At 42.5% G+C, this 26,766-nt stretch overlaps 1 protein-coding gene across 1 annotated transcript in view; it reads left to right on the forward strand.

Moving 5' to 3' along the window:
- Positions 1-26,766, forward strand: part of cadm1a (cell adhesion molecule 1a) — a 486,946-nt gene that overhangs the window by 397,262 nt on the left and 62,918 nt on the right. The window contains exons 6-7 of the mRNA XM_079248263.1: positions 13,505-13,601; positions 23,597-23,769. Of these exons, the coding sequence (XP_079104389.1) occupies positions 13,505-13,601; positions 23,597-23,769 (270 nt within the window). The remainder of the gene's footprint in view (positions 1-13,504; positions 13,602-23,596; positions 23,770-26,766) is intronic.

The following is a 26,766-nucleotide window of genomic DNA, read 5'->3' on the forward strand; positions in this document are numbered from 1 at the left end:
CTGATGACTCTGCAGTTGTGGGGTGTATCAGGGATGGACAAGAAGCAGAGTACAGAGAACTGGTCAGTCAGTTTGTTAAATGGTGCGGTGACAATCATCTCATATTAAATAGCAGCAAAACAAAAGAGATGATTGTTGACTTCAGGAGGAAGAAGAATAAACAAAGCACTGTTTCCATCCTGGGAGAGGAGGTGGAGGTGGTGGAGGAATACAAGTATCTTGGAGTTCAGCTGGACAACAAACTGGACTGGAAATGCAACACTGACTACATCTACAAGAAAGGTCAGAGCAGACTGTACTTCTTAAGGAAGCTGAGATGGTTTAACGTCTGCACCAAGATGTTGCATATCTTCTATAAGTCTGTTGTGGAGAGTGCAGTCAGCTTTGCAGCATCTGCTGGGGTAGTAGCATCAGAACCAGAGACTTGAAGAGAATCAACAAACTGATCCAGAAAACTGCTTCTGTGCTTGGAGTAACTCTGGAGCCGCTGGAGCTGATTGTCCAAAGAAGAATGCTGCACAAGCTGATGAAGATGATGGAGGATTCTTCACACCCTCTCCACAACACAGTGATGAAACAACAAAGTGTGTTCAGTGAGAGGCTTCTTCAGGTCCGATGTAAGACTGAAAGATAAAGAAGATCATTCCTGCCAGCAGCCATCAGCCTCCGGAACAAGACCTCCTCTAGTTAATTATTATTATATACTACAATATTGACTTTCCCTTTGGGGATTAATAAAGTGTTTTTCATTAATTTATTCATTCATTTATTTGCAACGTTACACAAATTCTGGTTTGGGTCATTTTTGTGACATCATCTATGATGACGACAACCATCCATCCATCCATCCATCCATCTTCTGCCGCTTATCCGGAGTCAGGTCGCGGGGGCAGCAGCCTAAGCAGGGAAGCCCAGACTTCCCTCTCCCCAGCCACATTTGCCAACTCTGCGGGGGGGATCCCGAGGCGTTCCCAGGCCAGCCGAGAGATATAATCCCTCCAGCGTTTCCTGGGTCTTCCCCAGGGTCTCCTCCCGGAGGGACGTGCCTGGAACACCTCACCAGGGAGGTCCAGGAGGCATCCTGACCAGATGCCCGAGCCACCTCAACTGGTTCCTCTCGATGCGGAGGAGCAGCGGCTCTACTCTGAGCCCCTCCCGGATGACCGAGCTCCTCACCCTATCTCTAAGGGTGAGCCCGGCCACCCTGCGGAGGAAACCAATTTCAGCCGCCTGTATACGAGATCTCGTTCTTTCGGTCACGACCCACAGCTCATGACCATAGGTGAGCCGCCGGATAGTCGGATCCCGGATTGAGGAGGAGCAGTGTGGTTTTCGTCCTGGTTGCGGAACAGTGGACCAGCTCTATACCCTCTTTGGGGTCCTGGAGGGGGCATGGGAGTTTGCCCAACCAGTCTACATGTGTTTTGTGGACCTGGAGAGGGCATTCGACCGTGTCCCCCGGAGGCTCCTGTGGGGGGTACTCCGGGAGTATGGGGTACCGGACCCCCTTGTACGGCCTGTCCGGTCCCTGTACGACAGGTGTCAGAGCTTGGTCCGCATTGCCGGTAGTAAGTCGGATGACGACAACCATGGGCGGAAATGTTCCCTTGCCCAGACGTGAGTCACCCGCACCTCTTCTCTGAAGCCAAGCCTGAGGATGGGACATGAGCATTTGGTGGCTGGGTCTTTGCCCATGGGGCCCGATCAGGCCAAACCCGAATGAGTTACATGGGCCCCACCTCTCGTGGACTCACCATCTGCGGGAAGAGCTGTAGGGGTAGGGTGCAATGTGAGCTGGGTGGCAGAAAGAGGCAGGGACCCTGGCCGTCTGATCCTTGGCTGCAGAAACTGTCTCTAGGGACATGGATAGTCACCTTTCTGGTGAGGAAGGAGCCTGAGCTTGTGTGGAAAGGTTGCATGGTTCTGGCTAGATATAGTTGGACTCACTTATCTTTCTCCCATCCACACACAGACCACCACATCCATATTCACACTAACACACACACAATGAAACTCCCTTGGTCCCGGGGCTCTTTGTTTCTGGCCTTCTTTGATTGATTTCTGATCAGCTCTGAACCTGAATCTGACCCCTACCCCTAACTCTGCCTCTGGCTTCCCCTGTATGTTGAGCTGACTAGCTCTGGATCCAGACTCATTGATCCCGGACAATTCCACATGAGTTTGATCCAAGATTTTGGAAGTATCATTCTTGAGAATATATTAATGACTAAGTTTTGCTCCTAGACCCAGTCACACTGAAGTCCATTCTTCTCTGTTTTGGTGGCTGCTCTGGTATTCTCCCATTCTCCAGATATTCAACATCATTTCCACTCTTAAATATATTCATGTTCAATCTGTTTATCACTGGTCTTCATTTCAAGTCCAAACATTCATTCACGTCTCAGTGTATTTCTTACCTAAAATAGATTTAAGTTGGTGATATTCTAAACATTTGGAGCTGCTGATTTCATGTTGTGAATTACATCAAATGGCAGAAAGTTTCACTCCTTTATTCTTCCACTTAGGGAAGTTGATCATCTTTTTGATTTGCAAAATGTCAGGATTATTCCAGATGGGTGTGAGCTTATATGGAATTAGTGCAGACTTGGTTACTTTTATGAATTTCCACCAAGCCATTAAAGAGGAGCTGATGTTAATGCTTTTAAAACACTTGTATGATTTGAAGGTTGAGCTGATGAATGGGAAATTCGACATGATCGAATCCTCACACAATGCTTGCTCTACATCTAGCCATGGCTCATCAACATAACTTGGTTTGGACAACTTGGAGATGCATTGCAGCCCATTACATAAGAAATAGTGATTGGAATTAGCCAGGTACAACCCGCCTCTTTGAAAACCTGAGACTCTTTTGACAAACCAGCTCTGACAGTTCCTGCTCTGCTAACCTTTCATTGCTCCAATTCAATTGGTTGTTGCTGGTATAATTAAAACTCCTTTTTCCAGCTTGGTGTGAGTGATGATCCTGTAAATACTACCAAATATCTAAACATTTACTATTTTTTCTGAGGTTTGGATTCAAACTGGCTGTCAAGAAAAAAGGAGTTCAGTGATTTAAAGTTTTTACATGCAGCTTAAATTGAATTATGTTCAATATTTGTGTAATGACTGATTATTTTACACACAAGTAAATGATGAGTGAAAAAAAGCCAACGGTTACTCTTTTATCCCCTTTTGAGGGCAGCGCTTCCTGGGATCAGATGCTGCATGGGTCATGCTGGCGTGGTTGAAGAGTGAGTGAACTGAAAGGTTAAATGAGGCGTCAGTCTACCGTCCAGCGCTCACCTACAGTGATCACCTATAGGTGAGGGCTGAAAGAATGATAAAGAAAATAGAGGTAAAAGATAAGGACATTTCTGTACCTATAGGTACATTTTAAAGAAATGTTCTCTCAAAAGTACAATACTGGTCTTTAAGAGACCAGAAGCACACCTTCAGAGTACGAAAAAGAGTTCAAAGTGACATAAAGTACAAATTTGTACCATTTTGACCATAAGGGTACCTGCAGCATTGAAAAATGTAATGTTAATGGCTGTAATGTTACAAACTGGAGCAGAGTTGAGTGATGACAGTAGTACTACTTAACAGTCATTTACTACACCAGACAATGAAGGTCAGATGCTGCAAACTAAGAGTATGGCTGGTCAGTATTTTGAGTTTTTGAAGATTATTTCTAGATTAAAGATAAGATAATATTGCTAAGTGGAATGGACCAGGCCTAATGCTGTAAAAAACATAAATAAAATAACTTGATAAGGTAAGGTTGTACTTGATAAGGTAAAAAAATAGACCAGAACTGAAGGGTACAGAAATGTCTCTCAAAAGAGTACACCCCCAGCGACAAGCATTTGTACCTTTTTAGGTACAAGCTGGTACCTCTATTTTTGAGTGTGAATGAGATCACACATATAGGAACCAAATAGGCCTCCTGTGGAGTCCTCAGTGATGCTGGGCAACCTGAAGGTGGATAAGTGGCAGAAATTGGATCAATCAATCACTCAATAAATCAAGAATACTTTATTCATCCCCGAAGGGAAATTCAAACAATGCATAGATTGCTCATCTTATGTGCACATGCAAAAAGATGCATCCTTTTCCAAAGGAGTAGAAAGCGAAAGAAAATTACGCTGACTCATCTTTTGCATTAATTTACTGCAGAGTGGTGTAATTACAGTTTTTCAATCGTGATGCCAAACTATTCTTTTACTCTCTCCAATTTCATGGTGGCGAAAACAAATGTACCATTTGGCACATTTTTAATCAGCCTGTAGGCGAAGGGATCTAGCACGAGTTATGACTTCAAAGCCAGCAGTAAAGTTCCACACTGCTGTCTGACCTTCTCACCAATAAACAACATGTTTCTGCTCATCCATCTCGCTAAATCACACCCTGTCAGGGGCTGGCTTTTAGCTTTGCTGATGGACAGAAGATGGGCAAACAGCCAAGTCTTCTCCTCAGTGGACGTACATGAATTTTGATAACAGCCCTTTGGTTTTATTTCCACTCCTGCAACTCCCTGCAACATTTTATCTTTGCTCACAATGTCTTCTGACCTTGTCATGTTGAAGCCATAAACATGAAGGACACCAGGCATCTGCAGGTTGTTTTGATATCCTCAAGTAGTCATACTGAAGCTTTCTTGTTTCTGTGTGATGGTATAAACACACCATATTGCCAGATATAGATGCTTACCCATTCAATGAAATGAAACAGGATCTGTAGTATGCAAGAAGGTTGTTATCATTATGCTAACTGGATTCTTTTCTTTATTGTTGTACCTCACCTCATAAGCACTCAAGAAGGCACAATCCATCTCTCCTCAGCCAGCTGACCTTAAGGGAAACCAAGTAAACAGCAAAACAAACAGCTTGCCTCGTGCATACACATAAACATTACAGGTTTATTAATTTATGCTTTCTCCTGGCAATGGCTTGCTTTTTCCCAGACAATGCACTTCCTTCTGCTCACAAATTGTCAACATAGTGAAGGATAGAACTGTGAATAGAAATCTAACTTAGAATGTTTGCATAAGCATTTATGATCAAACAGTACGAAATGTTTTCAGGCTTCTGTGGTAAAAGAATAATGCTAAAATGGATAAATATTTTCTTTTCAGACAAGAGCATCAAATCCAGTATCTGAATGCTCAGCTGACGTCAAATTAGTGAAATAGGTTTATGATCTTTGGTTGTTTCCTATTTTCAAGTATGTTTAGTACATTTCTTATGCCACTGAGCGATAGATGTGGTGAAACATTTTCTCTTGCTCTTAAAACCTAAATATTTGTTTCCACCACTTGAGATCCATTCTTTAGCTGTTGGTTTCTTCAGAGTCCAGCACTGTCTCCACGTGTTTGCTGTATGCAGGCAGAAGGACAGCAGGAGCCCCTGCATGAAGGACTGTGATGCACTGAGCTGGTGATCTGTCTGAGCTCCCTGTTATCAGAGGCCAGCAAAATGCCACGCTGCCTCTGTAGCTGCAGGGCTCTCTTCCTCCTGCACTCACAGGGAAAGGTCAGATAGCTACATGCATTTTTGTTTCTAATGGACATGCCAAAGACATGAGGTTACACAGGCATGGAAATGAGAAATGTTTTATTTTTGTATGAACAAAAACATCCAAAAGTTCCTGATTTTGTGTTGTCTTGTTGTCAAGTGACCCTCACATCGTTAGCAAGTCAAAGTGACGTTCCCAACCCTCACCATGCTGCCATGTTCCTACAGGCTCCTTTCATCTGTCCATGAAAGATCCAGAAAGGTTTCAGCTTCTTTAGGAAAAAAGTCACCTTGAGCCACCATAGGAAAGCTTTTGTAAAGTTTTCTCTTCATGTCATGCCTGGTCATAACCTCCTGAAGAGTATTCTTTACTTGGCTGAAAGGATTTTTTTGGCCTTGTTATTTAGCAGAGCTTGTCAGTGTTCCTTTCATTTCTGCATCAACATGCTCATATTTCTATTGCTCCTGCTAACACTCTGCAAGATCAGTTTCTGCAGCTGGATGATGACTTTTCTCAGCTGGATAGAGCTTTTTAGTGTGCATGTTGCAGGTTCCAGATCTTGTACCCACTTTACTTGTCAAAAAAAGTAAAAGGCAAGCTGATAACTTCTGACAAAACCACTTTTCAATGAACTACTTCAGTTGTTCTCAGAAAAACTCAACAAAGAACTGCAATTTGGATTTTAATCATCTTTAAGTGAAACAATGTGTCTAAATGCAGCTGAAAAAATTATTTCTGTATCTAAACATATCCACACCCAGCTGTACACAGCACAATGACACACCTCACAGACAACAGAAAAACATGAACAAAGCTAAGCCCTGGCAGGTAAATGGTTTGGATTTCAGGTTCTGTGGTAAAAACCACACAGGGTCAGATTTTATCCTGAAAAGAACAGAAGCTGAGCGTTCTAACAGTTCCTTTAAAAAAAGATAAATAGATAAATTTAAAGATTAACCCCTTTACCTTCGGCCGTTTTCCGTTTTTCTTTTTATGTCACGCTTGTACAATATCTTAAACGTTTCCTATTTCAATAAAGCTGCACATGACGCACCGGTAGGCTCTTCCCTTCTGATTGACCCCATTTTTGAGCAACTGGATTGATCCATGGTCGTTCCTTAGCCAATAATAGCCAATGAGTGTCAACTTGGGTGGTCTGACCATCACATACGTTTCCGCTTCCAGACCTGGCCTATCAGCTCTGATGCCAGTTCTGACCCCACTGCCGTGAAGCCAATAAAATTCCCGTCACAGTGATGTGCAGTCTGTGTGTGTGGGATGTAAAATGGCTTCAGGGGGTCTGTGCATAAACATTTGTGACAACGTGCGTACTTGAGTGTGTCCATGCGCAAAAGCAGAAGCAGCCTTTTTTGTCCGCTTTTTCTCTGTATGAACTTTTGCAAAACACGCCAAAAAGCAGAAATACACCCGCGAGGAGGTGGTGGAGTCGTTTACACGGAGGGACAATGATTTTTACAGAGGAAGATGTCTCTGACTGCAGAAGAAGATGTGGTTCCTGAAGGAGAAGAACATGAAAGGTAAGCACAAAGCTCTATATGCAGCTACGGTGTCTTTATAAGCTGTTAAGATGAGTAACTCGGTTGGTTCTGGGGCGGGGGAGGGGGGGCTTGTTTACTTTGTGCGTCGGGATGGGGGGAGGAGGGGTGGGGCCGCCCGCGTTGTTTTCTTTCCGTTGTTTCTTACTGTTGGCGTATTTCCAGTGGTTCTGTTCAGTCTGCTAAAGACGTGAGACCTGGTTTATTAGAAAACTTGGGGTCTCGGTTCTAAAACGTAAGACTCTGGACCGGAACCATTCATGCGGGTGTCGTTCAGTCCGAGTTTGCGTGAAAGCAAAATGAGAAGCGATGAAAGAGACGCAACAGTTCAACACCTCTATTTCCATCCAGTTGTAAACATTTGTTCATAAATACAAAATCATAGAAAGAAAAAAATAATGATTTATCTGCGTGTGTGGACCGCTTTCATACTCTGTGTGCGCATGCGTGCAGCGATGCGTGTCTGTTAGAACATACACTTATTACAGTCGCAGTACTAATATGAGATAAAAACTTCTTGTCTTTATTAATCTGTCATCTGATTCAGAGTGGAAACCCAGCAGCTCTTCAGATGGAGGACCAGCTCCTTCCAGAGGAAGACTACATTCCTGCCCTTCAGACCACCAGGACTCCTGCTCATCATAACAGCTACATATTCTGCTCTCCTGCTTTTTTACTTTACTTTTACAAACAGTCTTTATCAGACAGTAGTTCAAATCTAATGTAAATATGTAAATTCTATTGTGTTAGGGTGTTTTTATAATTACATTTTGTTTACATTACATAACATGGCATTATATTGTTCACATATATAAAAATGATGACTGTAAAACTTATTCTGACTCTTTTATTATAATGTACATTAGAAAAAATTAGCTTTTAGTGTGTTTATCCATCACCTGGTGAATTTCAATAATTCTGATAGTAAATATGAATATACAACAAGATTCCTCTTGATACCACCTTTCATTAGAGTCTCATTGATGACTGTATGTTGAAGTGTTCTGGAGTTATAGCTTATTGAAGTTGGAGTATCCAAAGTGGCCATTTGGAGACTCCAAATGACCACTTTGGGGAGCGCATGAACATACTTACAGTAAAGCCCTCATAGAATAATCATTTTGGCTGCTATTGTCACCAAATTTTAACTGGTAATAGGAAAGGCTTCAGGCTACAGCTCCATCTGATTTTCCAGTTCATATCACCATCTCTCCATGTGCAGCATGTTGACAAAGTAGAAGAGAAATTCAGACGAGGGAAAAAACTGAAATTTTCTTGTGTTCCAACTTCAATAACTTTATGCTGGTTACAGTTACAATACATTCAAAAGCTCAGGGTAAAACTTTAGAGTGTTATCTTTAAAAAGAGACCATGCTGTTGAATGTACTCCAAAGGGTTCAGGAACAGCGGCTACTTTAATTTGGGTATGTCTTTTTCAGGCGCAATTGGCATTTTGGGGAGTGAGTGTTAAGGGGTTAATATTAAACAGTCTAAGTGCTGCTGGAATGAAGGACCTTCTGACATAAGAACCAGGCACTTCCAGGTCGGCATATGCCCAGTGCAGCATGTTAAGAACTGCATCATCAACTCCTAAGTGTTTCTGGTAGGTAAACTGGAGAGAGTCGAGATCCTCAGCAACCTGGATTCTCATGCGACGAACAAAGAGCCACTCAAAGGTCTTCATTATGTAAGATGTCAAAGCTACCGGTCTGTAGTCATTCAGCTCCACCGGTCACCCTTTTTTGGGCACCAGTATGAGACACGAACTCTTCCACAGAACCGGGAGTTTTTCCATCTTAAGGCTCATATCAAATAGCCTTTGGAGAAGAGTAGCTAGGTGCCCTGCGCAGTCTTTCAGGAGCCTTGGACATAACCCATCTGAACCTACAGGCTTTCCCAGTCGGAGTTTCCTGAGCTGAAATGCAACCTCTGTAGTTGATACACACAGATGGAGCAGCTCAGCGGGCTCAGCTCATGCGGAGGACTTTCAGCAGAGGTAGAAGGAACAGCTGTAGTGGTGGAGAAATCAGCCACATATGTGTAGGAGCCAGCGGTAGAGGTGGAGGAACCAGCAGCAAAAGTGAAAGGGGCACCCACGAAGGTGGATAGAGCATTGTCAAACTTGACGTAGTACTGGTTGAGGGGGTTGGTTTTGTCTACATCATCCTCTGTAGAATGACAGTTGTCCAACTTGTAACCAGTGATGGTCTTCATTCCCCTCCACACCTTCTTGATGTCTTTGTTTTCCAGTTGCTTTTCCACCAGATTGGCATGCTATAGAGACCTTTTAAGCTCCTGCTGCACATTCTTCTGCTTTTCCTTGTCCCCTGACTGGAATGCCCTCTTTTTTTGGTTCAGGATATCTTTGATGGCACTGGTTATCCATGGTTTATTATTAGGATAGCACCTAACAGTCCTGACTGGAATCACAGTGTCTCTACAGAAACTCATGTATTCTGTGGCGGTATCAACACTCCTGTCCAAGTCCTGCTCCTCCAGCAGTGCAGCCAAAACAGACCCTCAGTGCACCCACTGCCTCCAGTGACCACTTCCTGAAGGTCCTGGTGGTAAAAGGAAGTTTTTATACAGAAGGATTGTATGTGGGTTGAAGACAGACCATGTTGTGATCAGATCTGCCCAGTGGTGGAAGGGCTACAGCCCGGTATACTTCCTTCCAGTTTGCATACAGCAGATCTTGAGTCTTATCTCCACGTGGTGGACAGTCCACCTACTGTACAAAATCAGTCAGGCAGGAAGTCAGAGAGACTTGGTTAAAATCTCCCGTATAACAATGAACGCCTCCGGGTGTTAATTTTGTATCTGAGTAACCACGTCGTGTATGATGTCACATGCTGCTGTTGGTGCTGCTCTGGGGGGGAATATAAACAAAAACAACAAACAGACATGTATAAAGTACTAGAAATCAAGATTCAAGTAAAAGTACAAGTACTCTATGAATGAAGTTACTTGAATAGAAGTTGAAGTGCCCCACATCAGTAGAAGTACTAAAGTATTCAACATTTTCTGTACTTAAGTATTACAAGTGGTTTATTTTAACATTTTTACTCAAGTACTAAAAGTAAAAGTAGTTCATTGTGTTGTGTAGTTATTTAAGACATCATTAAACTTTGTATATCATATTATTTATGATTTCAAACTTTCAGCCTGACATTCAAAAATCCTTTTGCTGGAGCAGTAGTACATGAACAGGAACATCCATGAAAAGAACACATATCAAGTGTGTTGATTCCCCTCCATAGATTTTTCCCCTTCTGAAACCTGTAAGTATACATTACCGTATTTTCGACCATAAGGCGCACCGTACTAAAAGGTGCAGTCTCAGTTATGTGCGCCCTTTCTGTATTTAACACATACATAAGGCGCACTTGACCATAGGGCGCGGGTTTTATATACCGGTACAATCCACGCCCACACTTCCCCCTTTAACATACAAGCATACAAGTATGCCTTTTTAAAAATAGAGCGGGAGCAAAACATGTTTTGGTTGTGCTTTATTTAAGTATTGATTACAAAGTACTAACATTTTTTAATCATCAATCAATCATCAATAGGCCCGCGCCTATTGATGATTGATTGATGATTTTACCATGCCCGCGCATGGTAAAATCATCAATCAATCATCGGCACAGGCATGGTAAAACACGCGGATAAAACAAGCACACAAGTGTGCGTATTTAAAAGTAGAGCGGGACCAAAACTGAGTTTGGTACTCACATTTTTTTTACCGGTAATCGTCATCAGTCAAACCCATCAAAGTCCTCATCCTCTGTTTCTGAATTGAACAGCTGCGCTAAATCTCCAGCAAACATGCGAGCTTCACTTTCTTCACTGTCAGAGTCACTTTCCGTGCCGTGCGGCTCCTCGGAAATGATGCCGGCTTTAGTGAAAGCGCGGACAACAGCGCCAGCAGACACGTTAGCCCAAGCGTCTGTCCTCCAACTCGGGCCACCTTGCCTTATGTCCACGGAAACTCAGCTGCGTCTTCTTTAACTGTCGGAGCTCGTTTTCTATCTTCCTCTACTTGCGAACCATCGATTCATTAATCTTAAATTCTCTCTCGGCTGCTCGATTTCCACGTTGCTTGGCGTGTCATAAGCGTGTCTTTTTGCCATTTTCAGGGTTGTTAGAAAAAGGTGTTCTGCATAACGCACATACCTGTTCTTTTATATGCGATCAACACCCACACTTCACCCTTTAACGTTCTCATGGTGTTCTCTATACGTCCGATTACAACAACAACAACAACAACACGCACACAAAGGGCGCACTGCACTATAGGGGGCGCTGCACATTTTGAAGAAAATCTAAGACTTTTATGTGCGCCTTATGGTCGTGAAAATATGGTAAATGTTTTTGGGTTTTTTTTTTTTTTTTTTCTTTTTTTTGACGTAAAGATGTCTCTTTTCATCCAAAACTTAAGGCAGCTAAAGGCAAGTTGGCCACTTTTAAGCTAGTTCTTCTGTGAAAACTAAAGTAATTAGTATTGGTGAGTCCCCTGCAGGGGATGTGTAACTTTGGATCCGGCATCCTTCTTCTGAAGTCTCACTCACACACACACACACACTTTTATACGGTTATGTTGCTTACCTATAAAGCACAAGAGACATATTATGTTGCTGCTAGCTTGCTGCGTGACGCTCTACTCCCACTCAGCAAAGCTGCCAGAGATCCTTTTGCTTTATTTGTTTAACTGGCACGAAACTAAAACGTACGCCCTTGCGTACAGAGATTGTCTATCGCGAGACACATCACACTCTAACAAATATAATGGATTTAAACAAATTACTATCATGTTTACAACACAAGAATATAAAAATGTATCTGAGTAAAAGTATCATAGTGATCCAAAATACGTAGTGGGGTAAAAGTGGAAGTAGGATAGAAAAAGTAATACTGCAATAGAGATAGCAGATTTTACTACTTAAGTACAGTAGTGAAGTAGTTCTACTTCATTACAATACATCTATGACAACGACGTATGGAATCTCCCGTTGCATGTAGTACGCTCTGAAACCAACGGAAAGCAGTTCAATGTCCGGACAGCAACCTTTCCCTCTGACTGTCACATTACAGGGATTAACCCATCTCTCATAAAAAAAAAAACAGGATAACACCCCTCCTCTCCTCTTTCCGCTCCAGCCACAGATGTGAAGCCTGGTAGATCCAGACATGAGTTCGGCATGTTGTTATTCAGCCAGCACTCCGATAAACAAATCAAGCTACATATACATATATATATATATATATATATATATATATATATACACATATATATTGTTATGATGGAGTGGAGAGATGTGGACCCAAACGCAGAGATGAGAAAGCGGGGAGGTAGGTTCCAGAAGGTTTATTCTGATCCAAAGCACACAGGGGACTAACTAAACCACGAAAGGCAACAAAGGGCAACAAAATGATCCAACAAACACAACTGAAACAGAGGGGTATAAATACACTGGAACAAAACGAGACACAGGTGAAACAAATGAACCCAGGTGAAACCAATGAACAGAAAATCAATGCAGCTAAACAAGAACCAAGAGAACTAAACAGGAAAAACTACTAAATAAAACAGGAAACTAGAAACTAAGGCACTGAATGAAACCACCACATCATAACATATGTGTGTATATATATATATATATATATATATATATATATATATATATATATATATATATATATATATATATATATATATATATAAAATTATTAAATTGTGTTTTCCTGTCCAAACATGTAGCAGTGCTCAAGACTTTAGCAGAGTATAAACATGGAGAACTAGTTTAAAAATAAGGTTTTTGCTGTTACATGTATAATGGGAAACTGCCTGGTATTTCCTCTATCATGTTCTACCTCTGAGATCTCACAAATCACATGTGGAAAAACCTTACTGCTTTAAGAAGAAATTGTAATTAAACCTCTGGTCCAGATTTTGGCGATATCTCTGCTTGGTTATTCCTATGGTATTTTAGGAATAAGTTCAGTTAAGGGCTCCATCTTTGTTGCTTCAGTAACTAAAGTGATGATGCTCTGCTTTGTCCAAATCTCATATTAACTAAAATTTCTTTTTTTTTTATGTCATGTATAATTTATCGTCTTCAAACTCCTTAACATCACCTTTAATGGGAGATGAAGTCATAGCTTCAGCACTGAAGACAACATCTTATTCACTTCTCGGCCAGCAGCTCGTTCTGTTAATGTTTACCCTACTTATCCAGCAACTGGTTCTCTATCAAATTTCAAATTATCAACTAGTAAACATATTTTTCAAATCTATACATGTGCATGTATTTTTATTTATTAAAAATCTAGGAACAGGAGGATCTTTGATTATGAGACGATTTGTTCTATTGGGTCAGTTATGTTGTCCCAGGACTCATTCTCTCTCCATTTTTCACTTTTCTTTGCAGACAAACCAGAGGTAAAGATTATGGTGGAATTTCCACAGGGTTTGACGAGGGAAGGAGAGAACCTGGCATTGGCATGTCAAGCCAAAGGCAAACCACAGTAAGACACACACACACACATTTTTAACTAATTAAACAGAACCTGGGGAGAGAAAAGCCAAGCTGCTTGCTGATGCTTAATTTTCTGTTCAATCACATACCAGGAGTGCATCCCTTTTGCCTTGTTGCAGCTATCCTTGAATATGCCCCCTTTTCTGAATTCCTTATGCCGTTAAGACAAGATTAACATGAAACCTGTTTCTGTTAATAGTGTGTAGCAGCATAAAAAAGTCTGATTCATCACAATCTATCCCATTTATTGTTTCTTCTTTTATTTTTTCCAATATTTTACTTTTAAATTTTAAATTTGCACTTTACAAAGAACAACCCCCCCCCCCCCCAAAAAAAAAAACAAAACAAAGAAACAACAAAAACCCTCCATTTACCATTTCTCTCAATACACAAACACGTACTAAGGCCTGTTGTTTTACAAAGTTATACCTGCAAGGCTTAAATAAGGTTCCCAAATTTTAACAAAGGTTTTATATGACTTTCTTAAACAGTATTTTATTTTTTCTATGGGTACACAACTTGTTTCTGTAACCACATAGTCAAAGGCAGGTGGAATCAGACTTCCATGTAACCGCAATACATTTTCTAGGCACTAACATGGCTTTCTGAAAAAATTTCTTTTTTTGGTATTTGTCTAGATGTTCTTCAATTTCCATAAAACTTTTCAAGTAAACAAACTTCAGGATACAGAGGCATTAAAATCAGGATAACGTTAGTCAGAGTATCACACAAGTCCTGCCAGAACCCTCTGACTTTCACACATGACCAAGTGCAGTGCAAGAATGAACCAACTTCCATTTCACACATTGCACATCAGAAACAAGTCAGATAATCCAGACTTGTGTATTTTTTTCTGGCCTGAGATATAGTTGATATTAATAATTATAATAGATAAGCCTAAATCATGAATTAATTGTGGCAGTTATAATGTCCTCTGGCATCTGACCAAAGGGCATCTTCAGTTGAAAGATTTAAATCTGATTCCCACCGTTCCTTGGATTTAGGGCATTGTTTTATTAAAGAGGAATACAACTTAGAAACAAATTTACACGCCTCGTCATCATGCAATAATTTTTCCAACTCTGTGGGGTTAGGTAAGGTATTTTTCCCCAATGTGTTACTTAGAAATGATTGCAATTGAAGATAACAGAAAAAGGTTTGATTTGATAAATTCTATTTGCCTTTCAGTTGTTTAAAGGTCATCAACGATCTTCTCTCAAATCATTCCCCTAAAATATTTATTCAATTTCATACCAGGTTTCAGGAATTGTGTCATTTACAGTCAATGGAATGAGCTGATTTTGTTTCAAAGGTCATTTTGGCAACAGATCAAGTCTTTGTCCAATGCTTTCATGTATATCATACCATAATTTAATAAGATGTAAGAGAAATGGGTTGTCTGTTCATTTAGACATGTTTTTTTGGTTATACTTAAATATAAATAAGTAGCAAAATAATATTTCTTAAAATTTGGTAATTGAACCCCTCCTAATTTATAGTCTATAATCTTTGGTAGGGGTATAGGAAGGGACTAAAAAAGATACTACAGTGTTGGCAAGATCTTCATTTTAATGCAATGGATTCTTCTGGGTGTTTTGTCTCCATGTGGCGGCAACGTTTTGATGGTTTCATGGCTTCATTATCAAGTCTGTCACCACATATTACACAGAGTGGGAGTGGGGCATGTGAATCACCTGTTGCAATGAACTCGTAACTCAGATAGGAATCTTGGTATTTTCTTTTAAAGGCAGCTTTCTTTTTGCAGGCAGTCTGTGACCCTCCTCCTGTCGCATCGTTGTCTTCTTTACCATTTCCTAAGAAACTCTCCAGTGAACTCTGTTTCTGACTCATTTTGTGAGGGCTAGCTTACATTGCTGATGCAGGATAGATACGCTACAAAGAGTCAAGCATGGAAGTTAGGCAAGGGCGGAAGTGGTTGTCTTTCAAAATATGACACCCTGTAGTAAAAACATATTTTTATATATAATAATCAAGATTATTCATCCTTTGCGGCCCAGTACAAAATGATCCACGGACTGGTACCGGTCCGGGGCCCAGTGGTTGGGGACCCCTGATGTAGACCGTTTCTATGGGTCGGTCTCAATCTTTTTATTAAGTGGGTGCATAATCAAATTGTAAAGATTTTTTAAAATTGTTATCCACAGTTATACCGAGATATTTTACGCTTATTGGAGACCATTTAAATGCAGAGATACAATGGTTGTGTCTCAATTCGGGGTCTACACACTTCCAAGTGTGAAGACTGCGTAGGCTACGAAGTGTTCTACGTCATTTGTAAGTACGATTATATAGCTGCCAATAGAAAATGACATCTTCATTTTTCACACACACACCCCATTGCACACTCCCCCACCCCACCTCCACTCTACACATACACACCCCCCCCCCACCTCTACTCTCTACATTCAATCCGCAACTTAATCCATTCGCTCCCACACGCCAGCATCTTTCCTTCCCAACATCTTCCTGCCATCCTTCAGACACAGGCAACCCAGCAACCCCCAGAGCCACCAGAGCTCTCCCCTCAGCCAGGCCAGTTGAGACCCAGGTCTACTGGGCAGCCCCCTTACCCTGCCTGAACCCACCCCTGGCAAAGTCCCGGATATAGGGGCATAGGAGAAACCCATCTCCCCCTCCTCCCTCCCCACTTATAATTGTGAAGTGTGTGGTATTTCTAAAAAAAATTGGGGAGCAATAACCCCACCATGTTGGGAGAGGGACCGCCTAAGCAGCCCTGCCCACCATACATGGCCTGCCCCCCAAAACGTGTCCATGAGTTGTCAGTGTGTTTTTTGTGAAATGGTGACTAAGTGTAAATAAAATTGGGAGGTGAGCCGATACTGGGTGCGGTGATCAAGACCACCTTCATGGCCTCTCTCACCATCCAGCACAACATGCACACCTCCCAACACCCTACCTGTGTGTGGTGGAGAGCGGGGAAGGGGAAGTAGAAGGGGATTTAGGACCAGAGGGAAGTGAGCTTCCCTCTTGAAGGTGAGCTGCTATCAGCACTGGGCACGCCCCCATTCCCAGGGCCCCCGAAGCCCAGGACAAGCAGGGGCAGCCAGAGCCCTCAGCAACACTAACTAAGGAGCCACCGCCGCCCCCAGAAGGCACCCACCCATCACATGCAAAAGGCGGCAGGAAGACAAGGAAGTGGAGGAGCGCCAGAAGGAGACCCCAGACCAAAGGTGCACTGTCTCCACACCCATAGAGGACGCCACCCACCTAGAGACATGTTCAAGTCTCTCCTCTGTCATGGTTAAGACTTTTGTGCCTTAGTTTCAAGTTTCCTGTTTTATTTTGTAGTTTTTCCTGTTTGGTTCTCTTGTTTGTTGTTTAGCTTTATTGATTTCCTGTTCATTGAGGTTACCTGGTCTTGTAGTTCATTCAGTACACCTGTTTCTTGTTTGGTTCCCCAGTGTATTTATACCCCTCAGTTTCAGTTCTTGGTTGCTAGATCATTTTGTTGTTTGTGTTAGTCAGCAGTCCCTTAGTTCTTCTGTTTGGATTAAAGCAGTCTTGAACCTGCATCCCTGTTTCTCTGCATTTGGGTCCACACCTCACCTCACCCAGCCGTGACATTTTCACTTACACCCCAATAAGTTCACACACACACCTCTCACACAAACCCTTTTTTCACCTCTGTCCTACCCCCTTCATCACCACTACCATTACACGCCCCCATAAACACATATACCACAATACACATTCACCCCCGCACTCCTCTCTATACACACCCCTACCCTCCCATCCCCCATACACATGTACCACTATATGCCCATACCCATGCACCCTCATACTTATCTATATACACACACGTGCACCCCAACACTCCCCAGCACACACACCTATCCCCATAACCATGTATCTCTGCACTCCCCCATACACACACTCCTACCCCCCCATCCACTTGCAGTACCGCACTCCCCCATACACACACTCCTACCCCCCCATCCACTTGCACCTCCACACTCCCCTACACTCACACACCACAACTCTCCCCATACATACTCCATACACCCATGTCCACACATACGTACACACACACCAATCCCCAACCATCTTGGTCCCGGGGCTATTACCAGGCACCAGAGCAAAGACCTGCCCACCATTGTAGCAGCAGATCCAGGTCAGGCCAACCCCCACAGTGAAGGCCAACTTCCGCCACCCCGGAGAGACAGGGGACAGCCCCGGGCACCGGAGCCCAGGACCCCCATTCAGCCCACCACGCAGCGAAGGCGTTTTTAAAGATGATGTAGTCATGTAAAATGCATAGCATGAACGTGACTGACTTCACGTGTTTTTCTTTATCATGTAGATGAAAATGATGCTTTGGTTACACACTGGAAGATGTTTGGAATCAAAAGTACAAGGTTTCTAATTCATTGGCTCTGAATAAGTGAGCCTGGAAAGGTTTCAGCGTTGCATTGATAATTTGTTCAGAGTCACAGAATGTTTAATGGGCTTGATGTTGACAATCTGAGCAAAACAAAAAACTCAGAACATGTGTAGAAAGTTTTCACATCAAAACCGAATAGTTTGTAAAACTAAAGATTAATAAATATGATGAAATAAAAAACATACGATTAATCATCGATGTAAAAATGTAAAATGTATAAAAATATACACATCTAAAGAAACAAAGATTACATTATTTATCTGTATCTGTACATATATATATATATATATATATATATATATATATATATATATATATATATATATATATATATATATATATACATATTTATATAATATGTATACACAAAGGGAACACAATGTAAGTCCAAGTCAACCACATTTCTGTGGAATGGAACTGTCCACTTAGGAAGCAACACTGACTGACAATCAGTTCCACATGCTGTTGTGCAAATGGAATAGACAACAGGTGGAAATAATTGGCAATTGGCAAGACACACCCAATAAAGGAGTGGTTCTGCAGGTGGTGACTACAGACCACTTCTCATTTCTGATGCTTTCTGGCTGATGTTTTGGTCACTTTTGAATGCTGGCGGTGCTTTCACTCTAGTGGTAGCATGAGACGGAGTCTACAACCCACACAAGTGGCTCAGGTAGTGCAGCTCATCCAGGATGGCACATCAATGCCAGCTGTGGCAAGAAGGTTTGCTGTGTCTGTCAGCGTAGTGTCCAGAGCATGGAGGCGCTACCAGGAGACAGGCCAGTACATCAGGAGACGTGGAGGAGGCTGTGGGAGGGCAACAACCCAGCAGCAGGACCGCTACCTCCTTCTTTGTGCAAGGAGGAACAAGAGGAGCACTGCCAGAGCCCTGCAAAATGAGCTCCAGCACCGTGCAGGACGTTTGGCATTTGCCAGAGAACACCAAGATTGGCAAATTCGCCACTGTGCTCTTCACAGATGAAAGCAGGTTCACACTGAGCACATGTGACAGACGTGACAGAGTCTGGAGAATGTGGAGAACGTTCTGCTGCCTGCAACATCCTCCAGCATGACCAGCTTGGCAGTGGGTCAGTAATGATGTGGGGTAGCATTTCTTTGGAGGGCCGCACAGCCCTCCATGTGCTCGCCAGAGATAGCCTGACTGCCATTAGGTACCGAGATGAGATCCTCAGACCCCTTGTGGGAACATATGTTGGTGCGGTTGGCCCTGGGTTCCTCCTAATGCAAGAGAATCCTAGACCACATGTGGCTGGAGTGTGTCAGCAGTTCCTGCAACACGAAGGCATTGATGTTATGGACTGGCCCGCCCGTTCCCCAGACCTGATTCCAGTTGAGCACATCTGGGAAATCATGTCTCGCTCCATCCATCAACGCCAAGTTGGTCCAGGAGTTGACAGATGCTTTCATCCAGGTCTGGGAGGAGATCATTTTAGGAGAATATTTGTCGCCTCATCAGGAGCATGCCCAGGCGTTGTAGGGAGGTCATACAGGCACGCAGAGGCCACACACACTACTGAGCCTCATTTTGACTTGTTTAAAGGACATTACATCAAAGCTGGATCAGCCTGTAGTGAGTTTTTCCACTTTAATTTTGAGTAGAACTCCAAATCCAGACCTCCATGGGTTGAACCATTTGATTTTCATTGATAATTTTTGTGTGATTTTGTTGTCAGCACATTCAACTATGGAAAGAACAAAGTATTTAATAAAAGTATTTCATTCATTCAGATCTACAACGTGTTACTTAAGTGTTCCCTTTGTTTTTTTGAGCAGTGCATAAAGATTAGCATATATTGATTTATTATGAAGGTATGAAGTACTAATGGATATGGAGTCAACCGTTCAGAACTACCATCCATCCATCCATCCATCTTCTGCCGCTTATCCGGAGTCGGGTCGCGGGGGCAGCAGCCTAAGCAGGGAAGCCCAGACTTCCCTCTCCCCAGCCACATTTGCCAACTCTGCGGGGGGGATCCCGAGGCGTTCCCAGGCCAGCCGAGAGATATAATCCCTCCAGCGTGTCCTGGGTCTTCCCCGGGGTCTCCTCCCAGAGGGACGTGCCTGGAACACCTCACCAGGGAGGTCCAGGAGGCATCCTGACCAGATGCCCGAGCCACCTCAACTGGTTCCTCTCGATGCGGAGGAGCAGTGGCTCTACTCTGAGCCCCTCCCGGATGACCGAGCTCCTCACCCTATCTCTAAGGGTGAGCCCGGCCACCCTGCGGAGGAAACCCATTTCAGCCGCCTGTATACGAGATCTCGTTCTTTCGGTCACGACCCACAGCTCATGACCATAGGTGAGGGTAGGAACGTAGATCGACTGGTAAATCGAGACCTTCGCCTTCTGGCTCAGCTCCTTCTTCACCACGACAGACCGGCGCAGAGCCCGCATTACTGCAGACGCCGCACCGATCCGTCTGTCGATCTCGCGCTCCATCTTTCCCTCACTCGTGAACAAGACCCCGAGATATTTAAACTCCTCCACTTGAGGCAGGACCTCACTCCCGACCCGGAGAGGGCAATCCACCCTATTCTGGCTGAGGACCATGGTCTCAGATTTGGAGGTGCTGATTCTCATCCCAGCCGCTTCACACTCGGCCACGAATCGCTCAAGCGAGAGCTGGAGATCACGACCAGATGAAGCCAACAGGACCACGTCATCCGCAAAAAGCAGGGACCCAATCCTGAGGCCACCAAGTCGGATCCCCTCAACACCTCGGCTGCGCCTAGAAATTCTGTCCATATAAGTTATGAACAGAATCGGTGATAAAGGGCAGCCTTGGCGGAGTCCAACCCTCACCGGAAACGAATCCGACTACCTACCAGCAATGTGGACCAAGCTCTGACACCTGTCGTACAGGGACCGGACAGCCCTTACAAGGGGGTCCGGTACCCCATACTCCCGGAGTACCCCCCACAGGAGCCCCCGGGGGACACGGTCGAATGCCTTCTCCAGGTCCACAAAACACATGTAGACTGGTTGGGCAAACTCCCATGCCCCCTCCAGGACCCCAAAGAGGGTATAGAGCTGGTCCACTGTTCCGCGACCAGAACGAAAACCACACTGCTCCTCCTCAATCCGGGATTCAACTATCCGGCGGACCCTCCTCTCCAGGACCCCTGAATAGACCTTACCAGGGAGGCTGAGGAGTGTGATTCCCCTGTAATTGGAACACACCCTCCAGTCCCCCTTCTTAAAAAGGGGGACCACCACCCCAGTCTGCCAATCCAGCGGTACTGCCCCAGATGTCCACGCAATGCTGCAGAGGCGTGTCAGCCAGGACAGCCCCACAGCATCCAGAGCCTTAAGGAACTCCGGGCGGATCTCATCCACCCCCGGGGCCTTGCCGCCAAGGAGCTTTTTGACCACCTCAGCGACTTCCGCCCCAGAGATAGGAGAGTCCACCCCTGAGTCCGCCAGCTCTGCTTCCTCATCGGAAGACGTGTTGGTAGGATTGAGGAGGTCTTCGAAGTATTCCTTCCACCGACCCACTACGTCCCGAGTTGAGGTCAGCAGCTCCCCATCTCCACTGTACACAGTATTGATGGAGCACTGCTTCCCCCTCCTGAGCCGCCGGATGGTGGACCAGAATCTCCTCGAAGCCGTCCGGAAGTCTTTCTCCATGGCCTCGCCGAACTCCTCCCATGCCAGAGTTTTTGCCTCGGCAACAGCCGAAGCTGCATGCCGCTTAGCCCGCCGGTACCCATCAGCTGCCTCCAGAGTCCCACAGGCCAAGAAGGCCCAATAGGACTCCTTCTTCAGCTTGACAGCATCCCTCACTGTTGGTGTCCACCAACGAGTCCTGGGATTACCGCCACGACAGGCACCAACGACCTTACAGCCACAGCTCCGGCCGGCCGCCTCAGCAATAGAGGCACGGAACACAGCCCATTCAGACTCAATGTCCCCTGCCTCACTCAGGACATGGTTGAAGCTCTGCTGAAGGTGGGAGTTGAAGCTCGCTCTGACAGGGGACTCAGCCAGGCGTTCCCAGCAGACCCTCACAACACGTTTGGGCCTGCCAGATCCACTACAGGGCCACTATGCATGAAAGGGTTAAAAACAAAACAAATTCTACATTTAGACTTATTTAGCTTATTACCAGACTAATTTAACAGTGTAGTACTATTACACTTTTCCTCTGTGAAACGTGTTTTTCACAGCATTAGGCCTGGTCCATAACACTTAGTAATATTATCTTTTATCTATAAATAATCTTCAAAAACTCAAAATACTGACCAGACATACACTTAGTTTGCAGCATCTGACCGTCATTGTCTGGTGTAGTAAATAACTGATAAGTAGTACTACTGTAGTAAATGTTTGTTAAATAGTACTACTGTAGTAAATGACTGTTAAGTAGTACTACTGTAGTAAATGACTGTTAGTAGTACTACTGTAGTAAATGACTGTTAAGTAGTACTACTGTAGTAAATGACTGTTAGTAGTACTACTGTAGTAAATGACTGTTAAGTAGTACTACTGTAGTAAATGACTGTTAGTAGTACTACTGTAGTAAATGACTGTTAAGTAGTACTACTGTAGTAAATGACTGTTAAGTAGTACTACTGTAGTAAATGACTGTTAAGTAGTACTACTGTCATCACTCAACTCTTTTTTTCTCCGCCTTTCCTCTCATTTAAAGTACGTCTACTGCAACATAAACACAGAAGTGAGTGAACAACGTGAAGTGCAGCGTGACGTCATGGGTTACTGCAAGCGTTCTGCGTGTAGACCAGTCTTAATAATACTTTTCTTTTGAGGCGACTATGTATATGTGTATGTATGTGTATGTATATGTAATATGTGGTGAAGTCATAGGAGGGTATACTGATTGCCGGCAAAAGTCCCGGTATGCACGATATGCTGTAAAAAGTAGTCCCGGTGTGCACTATACGCTGTAAAAAGTAGTACCGGTACGCACTACACTGTAAAAAAAAGTCCCAGTACACAAAAGGATAGAATTTAAAAGTGCCCGTACTGCGTACCGGACCGCTTAAGGCACTGTATATAAATATATATATATATATATATATATATATATATGTGTGTGTGTGTGTGTGTGTGTGTGTAATGCGAAACAGCCAGGGATTCAGAAAAAACTATTAAACTAACAGACTAAGAGCAAAGCTAATGGGACAATACTCCTGGAGATGACATCCTGCGGTCAGAAGATCAGAAAAGTCATACTTAGATTTTAAATCAAGCCGCTGACTTGGTCGATTTATTTTTTTATTTTTTTTTTTATAATTTAAAACAAAATGTACAAGTTTAAACGCTTGTGTTTTCCTAGTCACTAATTATTATTCCTAATTATTTGGTAATATGTTGAAATTTTACAACCAAAACTGAAGTGGATGGAAATTCCCTCATTCTTGAAATTATACATTTAGTACACATTACTTAATATATAAAAATATTAATATCGAACCATCACTGGTTCAGCATTTCATTATGAAATGTTTTTGCTGGTATTTTAAAGACACCATCCCGTCATCTGTGACGTCTTTTCCTGATATGTGGCGTTTTGTGATTTCAGGCCTCAGCGGGTGAACTGGTTGAAGGTGGATGATGACGTACCATCCCACGCTGTCATCACCGGTGGTGATCTTTACATTGAAAACTTAAACAAGTCCTACAATGGAACATACCGCTGTGTGGCATCCAACTTGGTGGGGGAGTCTTATGATGACTATATCCTGTATGTTTATGGTAAGATCATCTGACATTTTATTATCTAATATTCATCTTCATGTTGCTGATTTGTTCAATTTGGAAATAATCCAGGATTAATCTAGCATTTAATTATCTGTAATAAATCGCTTTGTTTGAACAACATTTATAGGACTGAACTAAAACATCTAAAAATTTTACAAGTAAGATGTTATCTAGCCACCAGCTGCTAGCTGTTAGCCCAGGTCCATGCAGCACAAAGCTGCAGGATAACTCGGGGTATGCAAACTGATTTTTAGACAAACTAACAAACCCCTCGGTTAGGTTTAGAAATGTTTTGGTATTGCTGTGGAGACAACAACAGCTATGTACTCTGTCTGCTCCAGTCACAGGACTGCTCCATCCTCCTGCATTTTAGTATGTTACAAACATGACCATAATGGGAGGGGCAAAACCATTATCTTCGATCGGCCTTCTGACTGATTGATTATTTTTCCTTTCAGCAGTTGCTGTAGCAACTCACCCACTCCTTTGCTTCTTTTAAACATATTTATAATGCTGTGCAGTTTTTGCAGTGGACGACACAAACACTGCATTTTCATTGGTTGTTTTGATTAGAAATATTTTTTAAAATTTACATAAAAATATTACGTAATTTCTTCTTTTTTTTTTTTTTTTTACCCCAATCCACATTTTGCATTTAGAGAATCTATGTAATCTATATCATACATACAATCAATTTTGTATAGAATCCGTTATATAATCAATCCAATCACACTACTTCAACATTTATTGAAAAGAAGATTCTAAAATCATCTTTAAATCAGCTGCTTAATGACATAGCTCTTTCTTTCTTTTTTTTTCTCTTTCTTTCTTTCTTTATTTAAAGTTTGGTGGGCAGTTTGGGAAATGTGTGTAAATTAAGCTGAAGATTTAGGCTTGCTTTATCGACAACATGGGATGGTACATCGCTATATCGTTAAACCTAGCTTTACCAGTTCCAGAGAGCTATTCCATTTCATTTGGAATACATCAATCCAGGGGCCACAAAGCCCTTTTTCATTGCATCCTCATAGAAGTCAAGGCAGTTTTGTTTATACAGCTCAAAAATCCAAATTTATGTCATGGTTTCAAGATCTTTGCAGTACCATCCACCATCCAGGTAAGAAAACACAGTTCACATGAAATATGTAAAGAATTGTTTTTGTTGTGGTTTAATACCAGCGAAGGATCAATATGTGTGTGTGGTGTGAAAAATCTGGCTTCTTTCCATAAACATGGAATAACTCTTTAACCTGCTTCCAGCTACTTCTGCCAGATTTCCTCATTCGCCTGACTTAAATGTGGCTGTAACATCCTCCTCCCTCTGTCCTCATCATATTATCTCTACATGCTTTTTATACTGTTGAAACCAATAAGATTTTCTCCCCAAGCAGAGCATTACATTCTGATGGGTTCATTTTCCCCAGACAAAATGACTTCCCAATACTTTTAGCAGAGCCTGAGCCTGCAGAGAAATGATTTGGCTGCTATTGTCTGAGAGAATTAGCTGCATGAAAAGGCTTCTTTCTTCACTAAGTGGGGTGGAGAGTGGAAAGGTTCCATGGCTGATGGACACCAGCTGAATAGATGTTATTTACTGCTGGGAAATCTGCTGTGCGTAAAGAGGTGCAGTAGGTAAGAAATGAATCACAAGCAAAACTTAATACTGCCCTTAACAATCCAGTGTTTTTAAGTTCAATCAAACATTTAAACCAAATCTTTCCCTGAACGGTTGTCTGCACAATCAGTTGTTGGTTGCAAAAAGGATCAAAAACTTCAAATTTTACATTTTTAAACATTGAAATAGTACAGAAGCTATATGAGCAATACAATATGGCCCAAAAGAATTATATTTTAATTTTATATATTTAGCTGGATGGTTTGTATTTTTCGTACGTTTTTCTTTTTGTTTGTTTGTTTGTTTTGGAAAAAGTGTAAACAGATTAGATTTATAAAGCACCTTTCAAGGCATTAAATGCATTTTAAAAAGAATTAATTATTTATTGACACTGGTCATGGTTTTTATGACTAAAATATACAATTTCATCTCAAACTCTGCCAAAGGTTTTATGATTTACTCCCAGTTTGATCTTTGTGAAAGGACCCAATCTGATAGAATAATACCACAAACTTTGGAAAAAGAATTAGAAGTTACCCAGATTTAATTCAGACAACCTGTTGCATGTTCACATTTACTTTTTATTTTCCCAGAGTTCATTATCTCTGTGTGGGATGACACAGAAGCATAATTTTCGGGAATAACAAAGAAACAAAGAATCCTCTTAGACTAGCAGTGGTCTGGCTGAGCTGCAACATAATACACCACAATGCTGTCGACTCAATTACAAACTGCTCATCCAGCACAGGAGCCAACGCAGGAACCGCTGTCCAGATTCCCCTCACTTTGTATCTGGAATGCTGAATGTGGAAAATATTAATGAGAAAAGTCCTCTTGAATTGGCATGACTTTACATACTTAAGTATATGAGGCAGCATTGTCCTTTCAAATGTTTTATATACTTTTATCATATACAATTTCTCCACATAAAACAACACTTTGAGGATGGCTGGTATTTTTGTTGTAGTTGCTCCTGGTTGGCTGCAAACAGCAGGAGTCTCTTTTTGCTGGTGGAGGAATAATAAATGAACTGTCACCATAAAAAATATCAGTAGCTATTAATGTATTAGCTGCAGTGTAATATTAAGTGTAAGTGTTCAATTGCATTTTTTTATAGTGTGTGTGTGTGTGGGTGTGTGTGTGTTCTCATGCTGATCTGCAATCAGAAAATGTGACTGAGAGAAACTGAATTTGCATGAGGTTCAGATTTTCTACTTAATATTTGATGCCATCTCTCTGCAGATCTTTGTGTTTCTGAACCACATAACCCCTCGGTGAGAGATTGTCCTTCTCTCATCCACCTACACCGCCCGCTGCTTACAAAAACATAGTAACACAACATGCAGGCAACCTAAAGCCTTGCATGAACTCGGGAA

Source organism: Telmatherina bonti, assembly GCF_933228915.1.
Source record: "Telmatherina bonti genome assembly, chromosome: 10".
NCBI classification, from domain to species: Eukaryota; Metazoa; Chordata; class Actinopteri; order Atheriniformes; family Telmatherinidae; genus Telmatherina; species Telmatherina bonti.